This window comes from Panicum virgatum, chromosome 9K (assembly GCF_016808335.1).
Source record: "Panicum virgatum strain AP13 chromosome 9K, P.virgatum_v5, whole genome shotgun sequence".
Classification (NCBI taxonomy): Eukaryota; Viridiplantae; Streptophyta; class Magnoliopsida; order Poales; family Poaceae; genus Panicum; species Panicum virgatum.
The window spans coordinates 20,902,578-20,920,544 of NC_053144.1; the positions used below are offsets into that span (position 1 = coordinate 20,902,578).

The 17,967-nt window shown below is 47.4% G+C and overlaps 1 protein-coding gene across 1 annotated transcript; it reads right to left on the minus strand.

Annotated features, from left to right (window-relative positions):
- Positions 1 to 650: 650 nt before the first annotated feature.
- Positions 651 to 17,167, minus strand: LOC120650694 (vacuolar protein sorting-associated protein 52 A-like). The gene is made up of 19 exons (XM_039927906.1): positions 17,019 to 17,167; positions 16,752 to 16,809; positions 16,218 to 16,313; positions 15,343 to 15,444; positions 14,657 to 14,740; positions 14,390 to 14,470; positions 14,071 to 14,214; positions 13,773 to 13,864; positions 11,777 to 11,858; positions 10,752 to 10,931; positions 10,469 to 10,575; positions 10,323 to 10,381; positions 9,742 to 9,842; positions 9,477 to 9,527; positions 9,184 to 9,363; positions 7,999 to 8,133; positions 7,846 to 7,920; positions 1,580 to 1,637; positions 651 to 1,505 (listed from the first exon to the last, which is right to left on the minus strand). The coding sequence occupies exons 1-19, from the start codon at positions 17,090 to 17,092 to the stop codon at positions 1,204 to 1,206; spliced, it is 2,061 nt and encodes a 686-aa protein (XP_039783840.1). The 5' UTR covers positions 17,093 to 17,167; the 3' UTR covers positions 651 to 1,203.
- Between the last annotated feature and the right edge of the window lie 800 nt (positions 17,168 to 17,967).

Consider the following 17,967-nt stretch of genomic DNA (forward strand, 5'->3'; position numbering starts at 1 on the left):
TGGTTGCATTAATTACATTGGATATAATTACAACAGACAGTCGGAATACATACAAGATTAGCAAATAGAATTTTTCAACTCAACCGGTACCAATTACAGTAATTTCGCGAAATTAAACCACCTTTTTATTTTCTGTTCCAAACTTTATCTATATCCAAGACAAAAATGTTTATGTGTCAGAGGGAAAAGACAACATAAAGTGTGCCTTACTGTCTACAGTTGACAATGATATGCAAACCGAAACCATTCGATTAAAATGAAAGGTCCGAGCTTGCCTTTTATCTTATCTCTAGGATAGCTATACTACGAAGCCTAATCTAGGATAGGTACAGGACGAAGCTAACACACAGATGCATGCACTTTATTATGGCACTTCACTCTTATAATGCAGCTTCGGGTGAACGGTAAGTAAATATACCAGAAAGCTGCATCTAATCTTAAATACTTCACAATTTTCCATAGAAAAGCACAAATGAAAAAAATAAAAAATAAAAACTCACAAACAACAAAAGCTGAATCTAATCTTTATTACTAATGAACAAACTGCTCTTTCATGGGGAACCACATAACTTTTATAGTCAATGAACTTTGAAAGGTAGTATAAATAGCACATCAGTAAATCACATATTTTCTGGAATGAAGCTATGAGTAGGTCCCTGTTGTCGTAGTATGATCACACATAAAAAAAAGCAATAACATTAACAACAGCGACAGCCGCGAATAAATAAATGTTCAAACTATTTTATTGACAACACCTAATTTCAAATCAAACTAAAACTGACAGCTGGCATTTATTTGGGTGAATGTTTGAAAAGTTCAATGGTGATATTTTTTGTGCGTTTGGATCCTCGGCAAAAACTGTACTATCCTTGCTATTGGAACTTCCAAAAATTTCTCGCTTCCTGGGGCGAGCGCGCCTCGCCAGGCAACAGAAACCTCGCTTTTGAAGGAGAGTCAATTTCGCTCTTTTAACAGCAAACCCAAGCGCCTGTCTCACCTGACAAAATAGGAGCACGAATCGCACGGCTGGCCAAAGAAATCTTTACTGCAACAGTTAGTTTTATTTGTCTCCAACCAAATGATTAGCCGCGCCAAGCACAGCATGGCTAGAGCGGGCGAGCTTGCCCAGCTGAGCTCTAGCTCAGGAAAGCAATGAACCAAACGTACCTTTTGTTTAGAATTTCTTAGGCCCATGATAAGCAACTAGAGTGCTCTTGAGTATTTCCTTATCTCATATGAAATTGAGGTGATGGAAACCAGATGTCTGTTCAAAGCTGATCCCCCTGGGATTTTTTTCACACATTCTGAGAGTCTGTTGTAGTCATTAAGCAACTGAGCCATAGCTGCTTTTAGAATTGCCATCCCGGACAAGAGGTTACTGCAAGAAGTTACAACTTCATTGTGCATGATCTCTAGAGCACTTCTCCACTTCATGGCAAAGTTCTTCACAACTGGCTCAAGTTCATCAATATTTGAGTGCTCAGTGTAAAATAGCAGGTCTTCAGCTAAAAAGAGAACACGAATAATCAGATTTGCATAGCATTCACATCAACCAGCATTTAAGTTTTCTGGAACTTACATACACGACTCCTAACAAATCGAAGTAAATCGCTGAAATGTTCCATGAGCAAATCATCCTGTACCCCCCAAAAAATGATAAGAAACACATAAACAGCTTCCGTTGAAAAGATTCAATAAGACCCTAAGAATATTTATCTTGATATAAAACACAAAATAGGCTAGTGGTCTAGTGGTGGGTGCTGGTGTATATGTGAGCCCATGTATAAAGGCACATCTAGAGGTCCATGTATAGGATCTATATATCCAACCCTTCTAGGGTTTTGGAGGAATACAATCTATTATTCTCTCATTCATGGTATCATTAGCCTAGGGTTAGGGTTCCTCTCCTCCCTCCCATCCCAGCCGCCGCTGCCGCCGCCGGCCATGGCTGGCCGCCGCCGGCCCCCTCCCTCCTCCTTCCCTCCCCTTCCCTCCCCTTCCTCTGCTCTGGCCGCCGCCCCTACGCCGCGTGTCTGGCCCCTTGCTGCCGCCGCCCCTTCCTCTGCTGCCGTTGGCGTCGCCGCGCTGGCAGCCATCATGTTGGCGCCGGACGCCGAGGGGGCCAGGCCCCTCCCTCCCTTCTCCTCCTTCCCTGCAGGTGCCGCGGCCTCCCCTGCTCGCGCGCCGCCTCCCCTGCTCGCGGGCACAGCGGGCGCAGCCTCCACTGCTCGCGCGCTCCCTCCCCTGTTTGCGGGCGCAGCGGGCGCGGCCGTGGCCCCTGCAGCCCCCGCGGCCCCCGCGTCTCCCGTCGTGGCCGGCGTGGTCCCTGCCTGCGCCGCCTGCCGCCCCTGCAGCCCTGCCTGCGCGGCCCACGCCGCCGCCGCCGCTGCCCAGGGTGCGCGCGCCCCGCGCCGCCGCCGCCGCTGGCCGTGCTCTGCTTCATGGCGCCGGGTCCTCTGTTCCATGGGCGCCCACTCCTCCGCCGCCGCGCCCCCTGGAGCACCGCCCGTGGCCGCGGCTCTGCCCAGGCCGCCCACTGCCGCGCCCCTAGCGCCTGCTGCGCTGGCTGGAGCGCCCTGGCCCGAGGCTGGCGCCGAGGCCGCTGCCCTGCACGCCGCGCCCCTAGCGCCTGCTGCGCTGGCTGGAGCGCCCTGGCCCCCTGCACGCGCCCCCACCCGTGCCCGCGTGGGCCGCCGGCCCCGCGGCCCTCGCTGCCCCCACGGCCGGCGCTGCTACTACCGTTGCTGCCGCTATTGCCCACGCGGGCGCGGCTGGCGCAACCCTCCCTCCTCTAGCCCCGGCCCTGGCGCCCGACGTCGCGGCCCCCACGGCCCTCGCTGCTCCCACGGCCGGCGCAGCCACTGCCGCCGCCCGCGCCGCCAATGCTGCTACAGCCGACGCGACTCTCGCCGCGGCCTTCCTCGCCGCCAAGTCCGAGGCTGCGGCGGCTCAGGAGCGGGTCCGCGCGGCTGCCCTCGCTTGGGAGCGCGAGCGCTTCGCGGCCAACGCTCTCACTCGTCGGGTCGCCGCGGAAAAACCCTACTTCCTTGTCCCGCTCGTCGTCCCCTTCACCAAGCACGGCGCTTCGTCCTCCCACCAGGCTCCGCCCTCTGGATCTGGACTCCGGATCGACCCGCCCGACCCCCTCCTTGGTGCTCCTTCCCCGGCCAGACCGGGGGTGGGGGAGGCCGAGGGCGTCGTCGGTGGAGGGGATGTGGTGGTGGTGCTCGGGGCACTCCAGACCTGACTCCGGCTCCCACTCCTGCTCCTGGCCCTGGAGGTACGCCCTGGCCATCCTTCAGCCCCCCATGGCCAGGGCGCATCCCGATGTGGCCGTTTCAGGGTCAGGAGGGCCTCGTCCTCAGCCCCAGCCGGCGGCCATGCTCGCCACTGCTGCTCCCCTGTTCGCTCCATTCTGGACCCCGCCCGCTCCACCCAGCCAACAGCCGACCTGGCCTGGGGGTGGGACCAGGCCGCACTGGCGCGTCCTTCAGCGCCATGGGGCTGACGCCGCCGGTCAGCACCGAGTGGATCGCCGACTCGGGTGCCTCCTTCCACACCACCCCACATGCTGGTATCCTCTCTTCTGTCCGACCCCCACACCCCTCTTGTCCTTCTTCCATCATGGTTGGTGACAGGTCCTGCCTTTCTGTCACCGCCATGGGTTCTGCTCCTGGCTCTTTTCGTCTTCCCAATGTCCTTGTTGCTCCTCAAATGGCTCATAATCTTCTTTCCATTCGTCAGTTTACAGATGACAATTCGTATTCCGTCGAGTTTGATTTTTCTGGCCTCACTGTAAAGGATTCGGCCTCCCGACGTCCGCTACTCCGGTGTGACAGCACGGGGCTCCTTTACACCCTTCGCCTTTCTTCTTCCGCTGCACCACTCTCGCCTTCTTCGCCCTGGCCGTCTTGGTCTGCCGCTTTTGCCGTGACGCCGTCTTCCACCACCTGGCACCGCCGTCTTGGTCACCCTGGCCGCGACGTTCTGGCTCAGTCGTAGTACCGATGTTCCTGGTACTAGGGCTCCTGCTGAGCCCCTCTGCCATGCGTGTCAGCTCGGTCGTCATGTTCGGCTCCCATTTTTTTCTTTTTCTTCGCATGCGACGCATTCATTTGATCTTGTTCATTGTGACCTGTGGACCTCTCCTGTTCTTAGCCTTTCTGGCTATAAGTACTATCTGGTGGTGGTCGATGATTTCTCGCACTACTCTTGGACGTTTCCTTTGCGCGCCAAGTCTGAGACCTTCCCCACCTTCCTCCACTTCTTTGCCTGGGTGTCCACTCAGTTCGGCCTCACCGTTAAGGCCGTCCAGTGTGACAACGAGCAGGAGTTCGACAACTCCACCTCCCGTTCTTTCTTCCTCTCTCGGGGTGTTCAGCTGCGTATGTCTTGTCTATATACCTCTCCTCAGAACGGCAAGGCTGAGCGGATGATTCGCACGATGAACGACGTCGTGCGCACCCTTCTGATCCAGGCCTCTCTGCCCCGCGCTTCTGGGCTAAGAGCCTCCACACCGACACCTACTTGCTCAACTGTCTTCCATCCACTACTTCTCCTGCTCCCACTCCACACCACGCTCTTTTCGGCACCCCTCCTCGCTACGACCACCTTCGGGTCTTCGGGTGTGCGTGTTACCCAAACACCTCCACCACTGCTCCTCACAAGCTGGCGCCCCCGTTCGACTCGTTGTGTGTTCCTTGGTTACTCCCCTGATCCCAAGGTGTACCGATCCTTTGACCTCACCTCTCGCCGCATCCTGATCTCCCGACACGTCGTCTTTGACGAGTCGGATTTCCCCTACTCCACCTCCTCCACACCTTCTCCTGACCCCGAGCTGGAGTCTCTGTTTCTGACTGACCCGGTGGTTCAGCCACCTTTTCCTGTCTGTCCTTTCCCTGCAGGTTTTCCCGGTACACCGACACCGTTCCTGGTGACCCCTGCTGCGCCGAGCGCGGCCCCGGTGCCCACAGTCGCGCCACGCGCGGTCCCCGGACCTCCGATCGTGCCGCGCGTGGACCCGGTATCTCCTGCTGCGCCACACACGGGCCCGGTGTCTCCTGCTGCGCCACGCGCGGCCCCGGTGCCTTCCCCTGCACCTGCGCAGTACGCTCAGCCGGTGTAGGTGTACCGGCGTCGTTCGGCGCCGACACCGGCGCCACCGCGATACGCTGAGCCGGTGCAGGTGTATCAGCGTCGTTCGGTGCCGACACCGGCGCCGCCTCCTGCTCCGGAGGCTCCTGCGACGCCTCCACCGGAGCCGTCGCCGCCGCCGCCTCCACCGACTCCCTCTCGAGCCGAGCTGGCGGTGTACCACCCGCCCGTCGTCCATCAGGATCCTCGGCATATCCATCCCATAGTGACTCGGCGGATGGAGTCTCAGGCCGCGACTCTCTCCGCCACCGAGGGAGAGCCGCGGGTCTCTCCGGTACCCTCCTCTGTCCGCGACGTCTTGGCGGATCCTCACTGGCGTCGCGCGTTGGAAGAGGAGTACGCGGCTCTTCTTGCCAACCAGATGTGGGACCTCGTGCCGCGTCCGTCTGGTTGCAATGTGGTGACTGGCAAGTGGATCTGGACGCATAAGCGTCGGGCTGATGGCACATTGGAGCGCTACAAGGCTCGCTGGATTCTTCGGGGGTTCACTCAGTGACCTGGTGTGGACTATGATGAGACTTTCAGCCCAGTGGTGAAGCCTGCCACTGTGCGCACAGTCCTCTCGCTTGCGCTCTCGCGCTCCTGGCCTGTGCACCAGCTGGACGTGAAGAATGCGTTTCTTCACGGCACTCTGTCAGATACTGTCTACTGCTCTCAGCCAGCGGGATTTGTGGACTTGAGTCGTCCGGATATGGTCTGCCGGCTCAACAAGTCTCTCTATGGTCTGAAGCAGCCTCCTTGGGTTTGGTACTCTCGGTTTGCCACGTTCTTGCAGACATTGGGGTTCCCCGAGGCCAAGACTGACACGTCTCTCTTCATCTACCGCCGTGGGGATGAGACTGCATATCTGCTGCTCTATGTCGATGCATTGTGCTCACAGCCTCCAGTCAGCAGTTGCTTCAGAGTGTCATCTCCTCTCTGCAGTAGGAGTTTTCTATGAAGGATCTGGGTCAGCTCCACCACTTCTTGGGCGTCACTGTTGAGCCTCGTCCGTCTGGTCTTCTACTTCACCAGCGGCAGTACGCACTCGATATTCTGGAGCGGGCTGGGATGACTGATTGCAAGCCCTGCTCCACTCCTGTCGACACTCAAGCGAAGCTATCTGCTGATTTAGGTGACCCGGTGGCTGATCCTACTGCCTACCGGAGTCTGGCTGGTGCTTTGCAGTACCTCGCCTTCACCAGACCGGACCTCACCTATGCTGTTCAGCAGGTCTGTCTCCATATGTATGATCCCCAGGAGTCACACCTTGCTGCGATGAAGCGTCTCCTCCGTTACGTCTGTGGCACTGTGGACCTCAGTCTGGTGCTTCACCGCTCGTCCTCTGCTGAGCTAGTGGTCTACACTGACGCTGACTGGGCAGGCTGCCCGGACACTCGTCGCTCCACTTCCGGCTACGCCGTCTTCCTGGGCGGCAACCTGGTCTCCTGGTCGTCCAAACGGCAGCCGGTTGTCTCCCGCTCCAGTGTTGAGGCAGAGTACCGGGCTGTCGCTAACGGCGTGGCGGAGGCGTCCTGGCTACGACAGCTCTTGGCGGAGCTCCACAGCGCGCTCGCCAAGAGCACGGTCGTTTACTGCGACAACGTCAGCGCCGTGTATCTCTCCACCAACCCTGTCCAGCATCAGCGGACGAAGCATGTGGAGATCGACCTACACTTCGTGCGCGACAGAGTCGCCATCGGCGATGTTCGGGTACTCCATGTCCCGACTACCTCCCAGTTTGCTGACATCTTCACCAAGGGACTGCCCTCCTCGACCTTCTCGGAGTTTCGCTCCAGCCTCAACGTAGCCGGTGGCTAGTTGTGGCTGCGGGGGGGGGTATTTGCCCTTTGTACTCTCTTCTTGTCCAGTCTTGAACACCGCTGCGCCGGTTGTTCAGACTGGGGGGTGTTGGCTTTCTTATTGTCCAGTCTTAAACACCGCTGCTGGTAGTTCAGACTGCGGGTGGGGGGTGTTGGTGTATATGTGAGCCCATGTATAGAGGCCCATGTATAGGATCTATATATCCCACTCTTCTAGGGTTTTGGAGGAATACAATATATTATTCTCTCATTCAGTGGGGAGGCTATTCAACCACTGTCACTAGGGTTTGATTACTGGGCATTTTAGTAAGAGAAAATGAAGAGCCTGAGAGAAACACACATGACTGGTAAATCCAAATAATAATTATGGATATTCTATTGTAATCATATCTTAATGTTCACATCCATTTACCATATGGCATGCTGTCAACAAACATTGATCAGAATAATTAATGTTTAAGAATGATATTTTAATGTCCTGTGTGCATATATTTATTCATTCCCAAAGTTTAATAAATGGGTGACTGTATGCCTGATTGCATCAGGGGATTATGCAAGTAAATTTCAATAAACATGGTGACTTAGTTCTGGGTACCAATTATTTTCAAATGATTATTTTTCTTGCTATCCATAAATATATTGCGTTAACATATAGGAATTATAGTAAAGGGTCAAAATCACTCTAGAACTTATTATTAGTTGCCCGTTGCAGTTTTTCCAGTTGAGACTGGAATTCAACCTAGCATAAAGTTAAAACGAAGTACTAGATCCCACCAGAAAGAGTCCAAAACCAGCACAACCCACAAGCTAGAACCAGTCTGTTAGTATGATACCATGGCTCAATAATTGTACATAGCCAGATACTGAAGACATGAGGGCATTGGTTTACCACAAAAGCCATCATGTTACTTTCTAGTTTGTCTTCAAAATATCTTTGCAGATTTTTGGCTTCATCACCAGCTTCCTGGGAAACGTATGTCCAATAAACCTTCGTACAAATTGGAAGGAATATAAGATGAAAAATTAAAATTGAGGCATGAACCTTGAGGACAGAGATGGCCATGTCATAATTATTCAAAACAAAAAGATGCTGCAGCTTGGGAGTTGTGAAATTTTGGGCAAGCCTAACAAGTAGACCATCAATAGCTGACCGCAAGCGTTCCAAGTTCATATCAAGCTGCATAAATATGAATCGTCACTATCATATAAGCTGGCAACCTAACTAGAGCATTCACAGAAGCAAGAATGCTTTTGAAAAAGCTTAATGGTGAAAACAATATCATATTTAGGAATGAATCTGGGACTGGAATTTCCGAGTCATGCCCACATTTTTTCAGAATAAAAATAGGCTAGCAGATAAGTGCTGTGGCACAGCGGACAGACAATGGTTTCCCAATTGTGAAGGCATGTTTTTTTCCTCTGAAATTTTCAATTTAAATTCAAAATAAATGGCTGATCTATTCCTAAAATTCTCAATAATCCTTGGATCACAGAAATTTTGGTGGAGATCTGTTTCTCTTATTAAAAAAAGGAGATTTTTTTCTTATAACTGTTATTTTGCTTGATTTTTTTTTGTGAAATAATTAGCTCTGTCATTGCAAAGATGTATAAAATGAAAGTATGCATGTGGTCCAGGAGCATCATGTAAATGGCACATTGGATGGTATATATACCAACAAGCTCCTGGTTGTACTTTGATCAAACTTCCATCATATAAATCTGATTTTTGGGGTAGCATCAGAGGTACTACAATGGCTATTCTTGAATAAAAGATTTCCATTAGTAGTCCATGAATTTTCTGAAAAACCTGTGTGGTTGCCTTAGCTCAAATCTGATGAACGGATAGACAGTATATTTGCATAGCAATGATTAAATGAACAACTACAGAAGCTAGATATATGTAAGTAGATCATCAAGGGTCATATTTTGTAGAGAATAGGAGTTGGGCAAACACCACAGCCCCCAATTGGGGGGGGGGGGGGGGGTGAGCTTCCATATAAATAGCCAATACGGCAGAATTCAAAAGGGTGAGCCATTAAGGCAAGATACAAAGAGTCTAGCTAATTATGGTAGAATACAAGAGGCCAAGAACTGGATAGTTCTAATTATATCTAATATATTTAAGCAGCTATATAAAAATGTACGGTTTTATCAGTGTGAGCTCAGAACATATACAGCAGCTATTTGCAATATTAAAAAGATAATGATATTATATAATTAAACAAACCTGACCGTCTCCACATTCAGCATTAAGTTGAACAAGGGATGCTGTGAACTCCACATAGCACCTTACAATATGGTGCGGATGGGTACCATCTATCCATAACGTTTTTGCATCACACTGATATGAGCTTCTAAGGTACATGTCAAACACTACCTTGAATCGTGGCCAGAGATACATGACAGCCTAAAGCAGATAGGAGAGGGTCATGATCAAGATAAGAAACAGAAAACAGACAAGTGGAAGTTGAATAGAGTGACTGATTCGTCACTAGGACAAAGTTCTGGCTCATTACGGACCTTATCAAAGTAGTTCTCAAGACAAGGAAGCTGTCTGTTGGACATAACCAACTGAAACAAAAAAAAAGTGATAAAGCTCATGTTATCTCAATGTTCAAAGTTCAAACGTTTGAAAGTAGTTTAACACGGTGAATTAAAAATTGAAATGTGTTATATTAGAATGGTAACAAATAATTCCCTGAGCAACTAGAATCTGCTGATCAGCAATAACACCTATTTTTTTGTTGAACATAAAGATTGATACATTGTGCTTATACCTTCGTACCTGGTGCTTCCTAGTTATGCAGATCATGAGCATCAGGCACACAGCATCATGACACTTTGGAAGAGTAAGATCCAAATGATGATCAATAACAGCAAAAGGTCCTGAAAATAATCGAAGAGGATATGAGGTTTTGTCACAACATTTGAAGCTTTTGCCATACGATGCTTTGGGAACTATCATGATTTTCCCCTCCAAAAGATTGCCCTTTCAGGATTTTCCACCCCGTTTAATGAAAGACATGATTTGACAATCTTGATTTGTGCACTGAGGATTGCCCCTCAAATATTTCAAAGTCAAATTAAAAGAGTGAAAACACACTTGTGCCAAGAACCCAATTACTCCTGCCATGCCCGTGGTCGGGTCAGACCTGTAACACAAATTTTAATTACATTTGCTTAATCCAGATACATTCACCCCATTTTCTTATCATGTTTGTGTTTCACTCTATACATGGCCACGACTGGATGGTTATAGTTTGTCCAATCTATTCTTTCAAAAGGCAAAGGATGCATATTAAATGTTAACACTTCCTGGAGACTGGAGAGAAGGCAAATGAATCATAAAACGACAGAAGAATGTACCTTCAAAAACTTGATAAAATAGTGACTCTTCTCCAAAGAATGCTTCAATGAAAAGATACCTGAAAAGTAAAACATGGAAAGTATTAGAAATATTAGCATACTCACTGATGGTACAGTAGTTTACTCTAGATAGAATTGATGGATACTCAGAACTAGCGGTGTCCATCAGAAGCTTCTGAATGCTCCTGAAAATAACTTCATATGGATATTTGCGAGAGTTGACTTGAGGAACCAAGCCAGGTTGATCGATCTCCTGAAAAATAAGGTAAACGAGATTATAGATAGAACAATCCTTAGGAAAGCAGTCTTTGCCGAATGTTGGTGCAAAATTTTGGATTTGAAATCAATGTTGCCATGACGTTGCTCTGAACACTAAAAGAATGTTCAAAGCGTAAAAACACCCTCTTTAAACTGAACTCAATAGTGTACCTTCAAAATATTTGCACGTTCACCCAATGAAAACATGAAACGGTGATCTCTCAAATGCTCCCTTCCCCTTGCTATAATATCAGTGATACTATCATGTCCACTTAAATCACTGGATACACCAATATCTAGTTTCAGCCTCTCTAGTGCTTCTACATACACACGAAAGTATGTACTCAGTACCTGCTTGCAAAGAAGAGACGGTAAGAACAAACTAGATTCAAGGTCTCAATGAAAATGAACATAACTATCCGGCATTACAACTTATCTTGATAGCGACAGGTCACAATGACTATGGGCACCATAAAAGCAGATACACAGCCAATTTTTTTTTTACTAAAAGAGGTGGTGTTCTACCATATTCTGAATTCATAAGCTTTCTTCATGAATGGAAAATTCATGGATACCTATAATTTAAGAACCAAATCACCAATAGGTAGCATGCACACTACTGACTGCACAATGATGTATTAGTATGTTTGATGACACTGAGAGCTTGGATGGCTATGCAAAAGGACAGTCACATTGAAGTCACAGTTGCCAGTGGGCATCACCATATTAGTAGGTTAGGTAGCAATGTGCTTCAGATGTCCAGAGATGACAGTTCCAATGTTCCATTGACACCATAGGAGAAAAAAAGAAGTGCAAAAGCTGAAGCGCAGTAAGTGGAAGGAGGTCGGAGCTTGATGCTAAGGAATCATAACTCATACTCGAGTCATGGAGACTAGCTGCAATATTTTGAAGGCAAGTCTAGCTGCAGTTTTGATGAAGCAAACCAATACCCAAATGTAGAGAATTTTGGTATTGTTAGTCCAATCACCAAATCTAAAAGACAGACCCAAAGGTTCCCTCTGCCTCCATCTAGTCAAATCACTTTCAGCCACTGAGGGTCTGAGGCTTAACCTCTCAACAATACCCAACCCCACAAGCATGACACTAGACACATACTGAAAACACTGTTCAGACTCATCAACAGTTCACACAGATTTAGTCATGGAAAAACTGACTAGAATATCATATAGATTTACCTTGTTCATTGTATCAACATACGATGCACACAAATCACCATATGTCTCGGAACCATGCTCTTTAAGAAACACAACGAGATACCTGAGAGATGTAAGTAACAACTATCACATGCAGTAATTGAACAGAAAGTAATCTGCATTTTATTGCGGATAAAGTCCATTTTTGGCCATCCAACTCTTGCCTCGGTTTGATTTTGGCCATCGAACTCCAAAACCGGGTATCTTCGACCACTCAACTGTCAAAACCGTTCACATTTGGCCATCCGGCTGTTTTGGTGGCCGGTTTCGCTGACGTCGACGCCGCGTGGCAGTGGGGCCCACTTGTCAGCGTTACATCCCCTCTGTTCTCTCTATCTCTCTCTCTCTCCTATCTCATCTCCTTCCTCCTCTCTCCTTCCTGCTCGCCGGCGCGGCCTCCCCCGGCGCCCTCCCTCCCTTCCTCCCCTGAGCAGGGCGACGACCCCGTCCTCGGCGGTGTGGTCGGCCGGCGGCGGCAGCCCCCGCGCCCTCCGTCTGTCCTCCGTGGCCCGCATTGCGGCGTCGAGCAGCTGCCGCGCCCCCTCCTCCATGGCGAGCCGTCGAGCACCTTGTCCCAGCGGGCGAGCGCGTCGGGCCCGCCCTGGCGCACCCGGGCGAGCTCGGCCTGCGCCTTGCCGAGCTTGGCGACGGCGTGGATGTACGCCCGGTGCGCGCGCGCAGCGCGCGGTACCGGGCCAGCACGCCCTCCCTGGACGCCGCGCCGCCGTCCCCTAAGGCGACGACGAGCGCGACGTCGACGCCGCAGAGCATGAAGAGCTCCCCCGCCCTCTTCTTGAACGCCTCCTTCCTCCTGCCGAACGTGCCGTCGCCGCCGCCCCTTGTTGCAGCAGGCGCCGCCGCCGGGGCAGGAGAGGAAGGAGGGAGTGGCGGTGGGGGCCGCCGGGGCAGGGGATGCGGCAGTGGTGGGTAGGAAGGAGGAAGCGGCAGGAGGGGCCACCGGGGTAGGGGAGCTACGGCGGCGGTGCCCAGGGGAGATGCGGCGGCGGTGGGTTTGGTCTGTTCGAGGACGAGCACCGCCACTGGCTCGCCTGCACACCGCCGCGGACCACGCCTGCGACGCGGAGCACGCCCCGCCTCCCCGCCGCCACGCCTTGCTCCGCCGAGAACGGCACCGCGGCCGGAGCCGCCATGACCGCCGAGCAGAGGGACCGGGAGAGAGGAGAGAGGGGGAGAAAAGAAAGAGAAAGAGGAGAGAGAGGATGGCTGACAAGTGGGCCCCGCTACCACGTGGCGTCCATGTTAGCGAAACCGGCCACCAAAACAGCCGGATGGCCAAATGTGAATGGTTTTGATAGTTGAGTGGTCGAAGATACCCGGTTTTGGAGTTCGATGGCCAAAACCATACCGAGGCAAGAGTTGGATGGCCAAAAATAGACTTTATCCACTTTTATTGCATACGTAACAGCGGCATGACTTTTAAAATAAATAACAAAACGTATTATGACATTTCAATTTAATTACTGTTAAAGAAACCGTACGACTAACATATATGATGTAGGATATGTACTAGATGGTAGATACAATAAGACAGAAAGAACAGTCTTCCGTAGTCTAAATTCGGAATTCACTAGTCACATTGTTCTCACCACCCACCACCACCCAAATAATAATAATACAATAATTCAGAATAGTTTCTATACTACCTATCTGATTTAAAATTTGAAGTATAACCTACTTACTGAGCATGAAATTGACTCCAAAAAATGCATTAAATGTTTATAGGAGCAGCAGTGTAATTTTTTTAGGGAAAAGGGGAAGATAAAACAAGCACAGTTATGCGTCAAAATATATATCATCAGCGTAGCAGACATGAGTAAATCGAATGTTGAGAAGAGTATGAATAAGATTCTCCTTTTGATCATGTGCATTAGAAGTTAACACCTTAGGAGATAATTGTTGCTCAGAGAGGGAAAAGAATTAGTTCATCTAAATGAAATTAGTTTTGCACTGCATGTACCTATGTTTCTGAAGCAAATTTTGTTGCAATATCTGTATATTAGTTCCAGGCTTTCTCATAGCAAAGAAAATCTCGATAATGTGGCTGGAAACCTGAAATGGTAAATGCAGGGAAAGATGGGCATGAAACATCACTCCATAGCACATATTAATCTACATAATTAACATATGTAGAAATTAAGAGGAAACAAGCATATAGGGTGACAGGGTGTGATTGGTAGGGAAAGATGGGCATGAAACATCACTCCATAGCCAGGCTTATTAGAACGAGAAATGGTGAATGGCCCAGATGAGATAACCTTGGATAGTGCTTTTTGTCGAAGCCTTTCCAGTTCTTGTGTAATATCTTTCAAAGCTTTTGATGCATTAATCAGTGGGTTGACTTGAACAAATTTCAACTTTTTGCTCAAAATCTCCAGACTTCTGGCATAACCATCATTTACCTGCAAAAATAAACTGGAATAGCAAGTCATATGAACTATACAAAAGAAACCAGAATAGCCAAGTCATGGCTGCTAAAACTGTGACAGTTTGCAGCGTGGAAGACAAGATAGGAAGTAAACAATCATAATGCAAAACGATAGCATAAAATATCTGAGTTTTTTGTAGGACACTTACCTCTCCATTAACAAGAATATCTACTAAACCAGGAGGAGCAATTATCTCTTCAACAAATGCAGCAAGCTTTGTCTCCACCAACTGTACATGTTTAAGCTTTCATGTGAGCACATTTAATGCTTAGTGATAAAGGCTAAAATGAGTGCCCCATATGCTACTGTATAAAGGTATTCTAAGTGGAAGGATCAATCAAGGTACTTGTAGGCTAATGTGTGAAAGTACAGTAAATGTTTTATGTATAATTATGATTTGCAGGCTTGTCCTAACCTTGCGGTTCTTCAGTTGAACACTTATATCCAAGGATTTCACCTGGAGGCTTCTGATTTCCGAGCTTATTGAACCTATATGGGCCTGCCAAGTGAACCATTAAAACTTTTTTCTTAATACAAAGATACACAGATCTTCTGAGTGCTTGACAAAAAAATCATTAAAATTAATTTCAGTGATTTGATTTTAATCAGAACCTACTTTGAGCAGAAGCTTCAAAGGAACATCTCTTTGCAAATTTAGTAAAATAAAAAAAAATCTTACAAGCAACTTGTAAAGCAACATTACATTCTATGAAGTCAATTAGTAATTTGATTTTTGCTCTTGGTTGGAAAAAACATAGTAGTTTGGTTTACAAAATGTCACAAAAACTTTGGCAACCCTGGGTAGGTGAATTTTATATTCTAGCCCAGAAGTCAATGGAATCATAAGATTACTGCAATGCAATGATGAAGGAGATTGGATACAAAAATGTCTCTCCTGGATGACCATGTAAAGGCCAAGTTATCAGGTTCAGAGGGAGTGAAACCCCAATTTAAGAGAATATGGAAGCTCTGTCAAATATCATAGGCAAACACAACATGGTCGCCGCATGATCTTTGAAGAAAAAATGAAACACTTATGCGTATTTACAGTTACAAATACGCCATGTTCTGTATATCCACACAGTAATGTACTTCACCTACCTGGAAGCCACTAAGAAGTGATCCTATTTGTGACAAAATAATGTCACATTCATGAATCTGATCATGCAACAGAGCAAGTTTGTCGTTGTCTTCAATATAATCCTGAGGATATAAAACAAGCAATCTTTAAGACCCAGGTGCTAGATGTAATGTTTCCACATATAATGTAAAATAGCAGAGCACGAGGTCAATATGATTTAGAACATAGCATGGCTGGCTATGAAAAAGATAGAGCTATTCCATATTTTGTACAAAGCTATTGAATGAACTTACCTGTAAATAAGTTACAATGCAAAGGTCCAGGTTATAAAGTACCAATCAAATACTGTTTTTCATATATGAAAATGGGGAATCAGAATATGCCATTTGAAGCACTGGAACTAGGGATAACAAAGCTCTGTGTCTTTGTACCTAAAGGACAATTGCATAACATGAAACAAAAAAAACTTGAATGCTTCTGATTTTGACTTCTACAAGGTCCTTGTATTTTTTATAGCTCCTTGTATTTAGAAGTTAAACAACATGATAAAGTAATCCATTAGGAACCCAAGTGTCCGACAAAAACATCCAAGCTAATTAAGATTTAGAACAACTTTTTTACCAAGAACAAATAAAATAATAATGATAGCGAAGAAACGAAACATAGTTTTGTTATGCTCTGCTCAAATAAAAACTGGATAGCATATATTGTTGGTAATGATATGTGGCATGAGTTTCCTGATGTAATCATTATTTTTGGATTTACGGGGAATCTATTTAAAGAAAGGAAAATATGATAGCCATAGCTTCTGAAAAGAGAAAATGTGCTGCAATTTATATAGTAGTTTTAACAATATGTTAACAGTTGCATAGCTAAAGCTTTCAGCAACTCATACCTGAATCAAAGCTTCTTCAATATGGCCTAGGTTGCCCTCAACCAATGTCGCCATGCCACGTTGTTTTTCACCTTTCCTTAAAATAGTTATTAGTGCCTGGAGACAGCAGAGAACACCATATTAGCCTTTTATATGACTGCATATGAGGAAAGAGAACTCAAGCTTCTAAGGATTTGGGTGAGATATGTTTGGGCTGGGTGTAAGGAAAGGGTAGATAGTTCAAGTCCTATTTACTTCAGGTATTAATGTATTATACGCCAAGTTCGGAGTATTTTATTTTATTCTTTTGGAAACGCCGAACATCATTTGGAAGGTGTAAATGTTAGGCATTTAAATTCAAAATGCATCGTCAATTTGAAAATGATAACCTAAGTCCAAGAGTACGGATGAATAATTAGTACTGCATGATCCAGTATATTAATTAAAATGCTAACTATGCAGTTATCTGACATACATGGAAGCAATATCAAACAGCATGCAAATCAGTAGTCCTATAAAATGGAGAATGAGAAACATCAGTGGCCCGTGACTCACATCATAGTCCTTGTGCTCTTCGAGCTCCTCCTCCAGCTCATCCAGTAATATATCCTCACTGTTAGAAATATCCCGAAAATAAAAATGCAATGATATGGTTATAAACCATTTGGTGAAATCGCATATACAATAAAATCGCTCTGCGAATCTCTAAACCTTTTGCGTGTACGGTCAATTTCGCAAAATATCCAAAGCAGGTAACGGTGAAGTGATACAGAAACAGAACAGCGGCACAGTTCCAATTTAATCCTGCTGGGATTGTGGTACCTTTCCGAATCCTCATCGAAGCACAGAAACCGACCAAAATGCTCTTCAATTCGCTGCTCCTGAGCCCAAGCCATAGGGGTCGCTGCTACCACGCCTGTAGTTCTTGTAACATGCAGCGGAAATCATCTTAGAGGCAGATTGCATGAGTGGTCTGAAAGGAAAAGGCGTGGGGATGCAATGCACGCCCAACTGAAGCACCCAAAACAAATGTAGCAATCGCAGGCTCAAAAGTAGATGAATAGGGGGAAGGGGATGGATACCTTACCTCCGCCTTGGCCCTCTTCGGCTCTTCTCGCGATCGGGAGGCGAGGGAAATGGAGTGAGCGGGGGGAGCGCGATCCGATTCGCGCGCTCGCGCCAGCGACCGCGCCGCTCTGCAGCGGGCGATCGTTTTGAACGCGGAGCCGCCGGGTCGGTTCTATTTTTGGGCTTGGAGCGGCCTGGTGACTGGTTTGGATTGCAGTCTCGCAGGGAAGGAAAAAGTATTTTTCATCCTTGAAGTATCATATAAGTGTGGCATTCATCCCTCATGTTTCATTTAGTGCAAATCAATCCCGTAACTAACTAAACTTGTGCATTTATCATCCCCAACTTAGTTTAACAATGGTTTAGTGCAATCAAATGGTGATTTATACCATGCAATCATTTGACCAATCTCCGGTTCACAACGTAATATGCTGAGATGAAAATATAAAGTATTAAAAATAAGTAAATCCTCTAAATTGGGTAGCCATAAAAAAATTACGAAAAAAATAACTTAATCGATTCACATTGAATTATTATAGCGGTTGACTTAACATTAGACGTGGCTAGGCCATGATTAGTCAGGTAATTACATGACCTAAACCAATATTATATGATGCTAAACCATTGCTAAATTAAGGTGGGGATGTTAAATGCACCATTTTATTTAGTTAAAGGGTTGGTTTGCACCAAATGAAATATGAGG

Bases quoted from the DNA above. Each gene is read 5' to 3' on its own strand.
- LOC120650694 (XM_039927906.1), bottom strand. From the start codon at position 17,092: ATGGCTTGGGCTCAGGAGCAGCGAATTGAAGAGCATTTTGGTCGGTTT. The intron at 13,865-14,070 runs GTTATCTCATCT...TTACCATTTCAG, and splicing joins GACAAAAAGCACTATCCAAG to GTTTCCAGCCACATTATCGA. The intron at 10,576-10,751 runs GTACACTATTGA...CTTATTTTTCAG, and splicing joins AACGTGCAAATATTTTGAAG to GAGATCGATCAACCTGGCTT.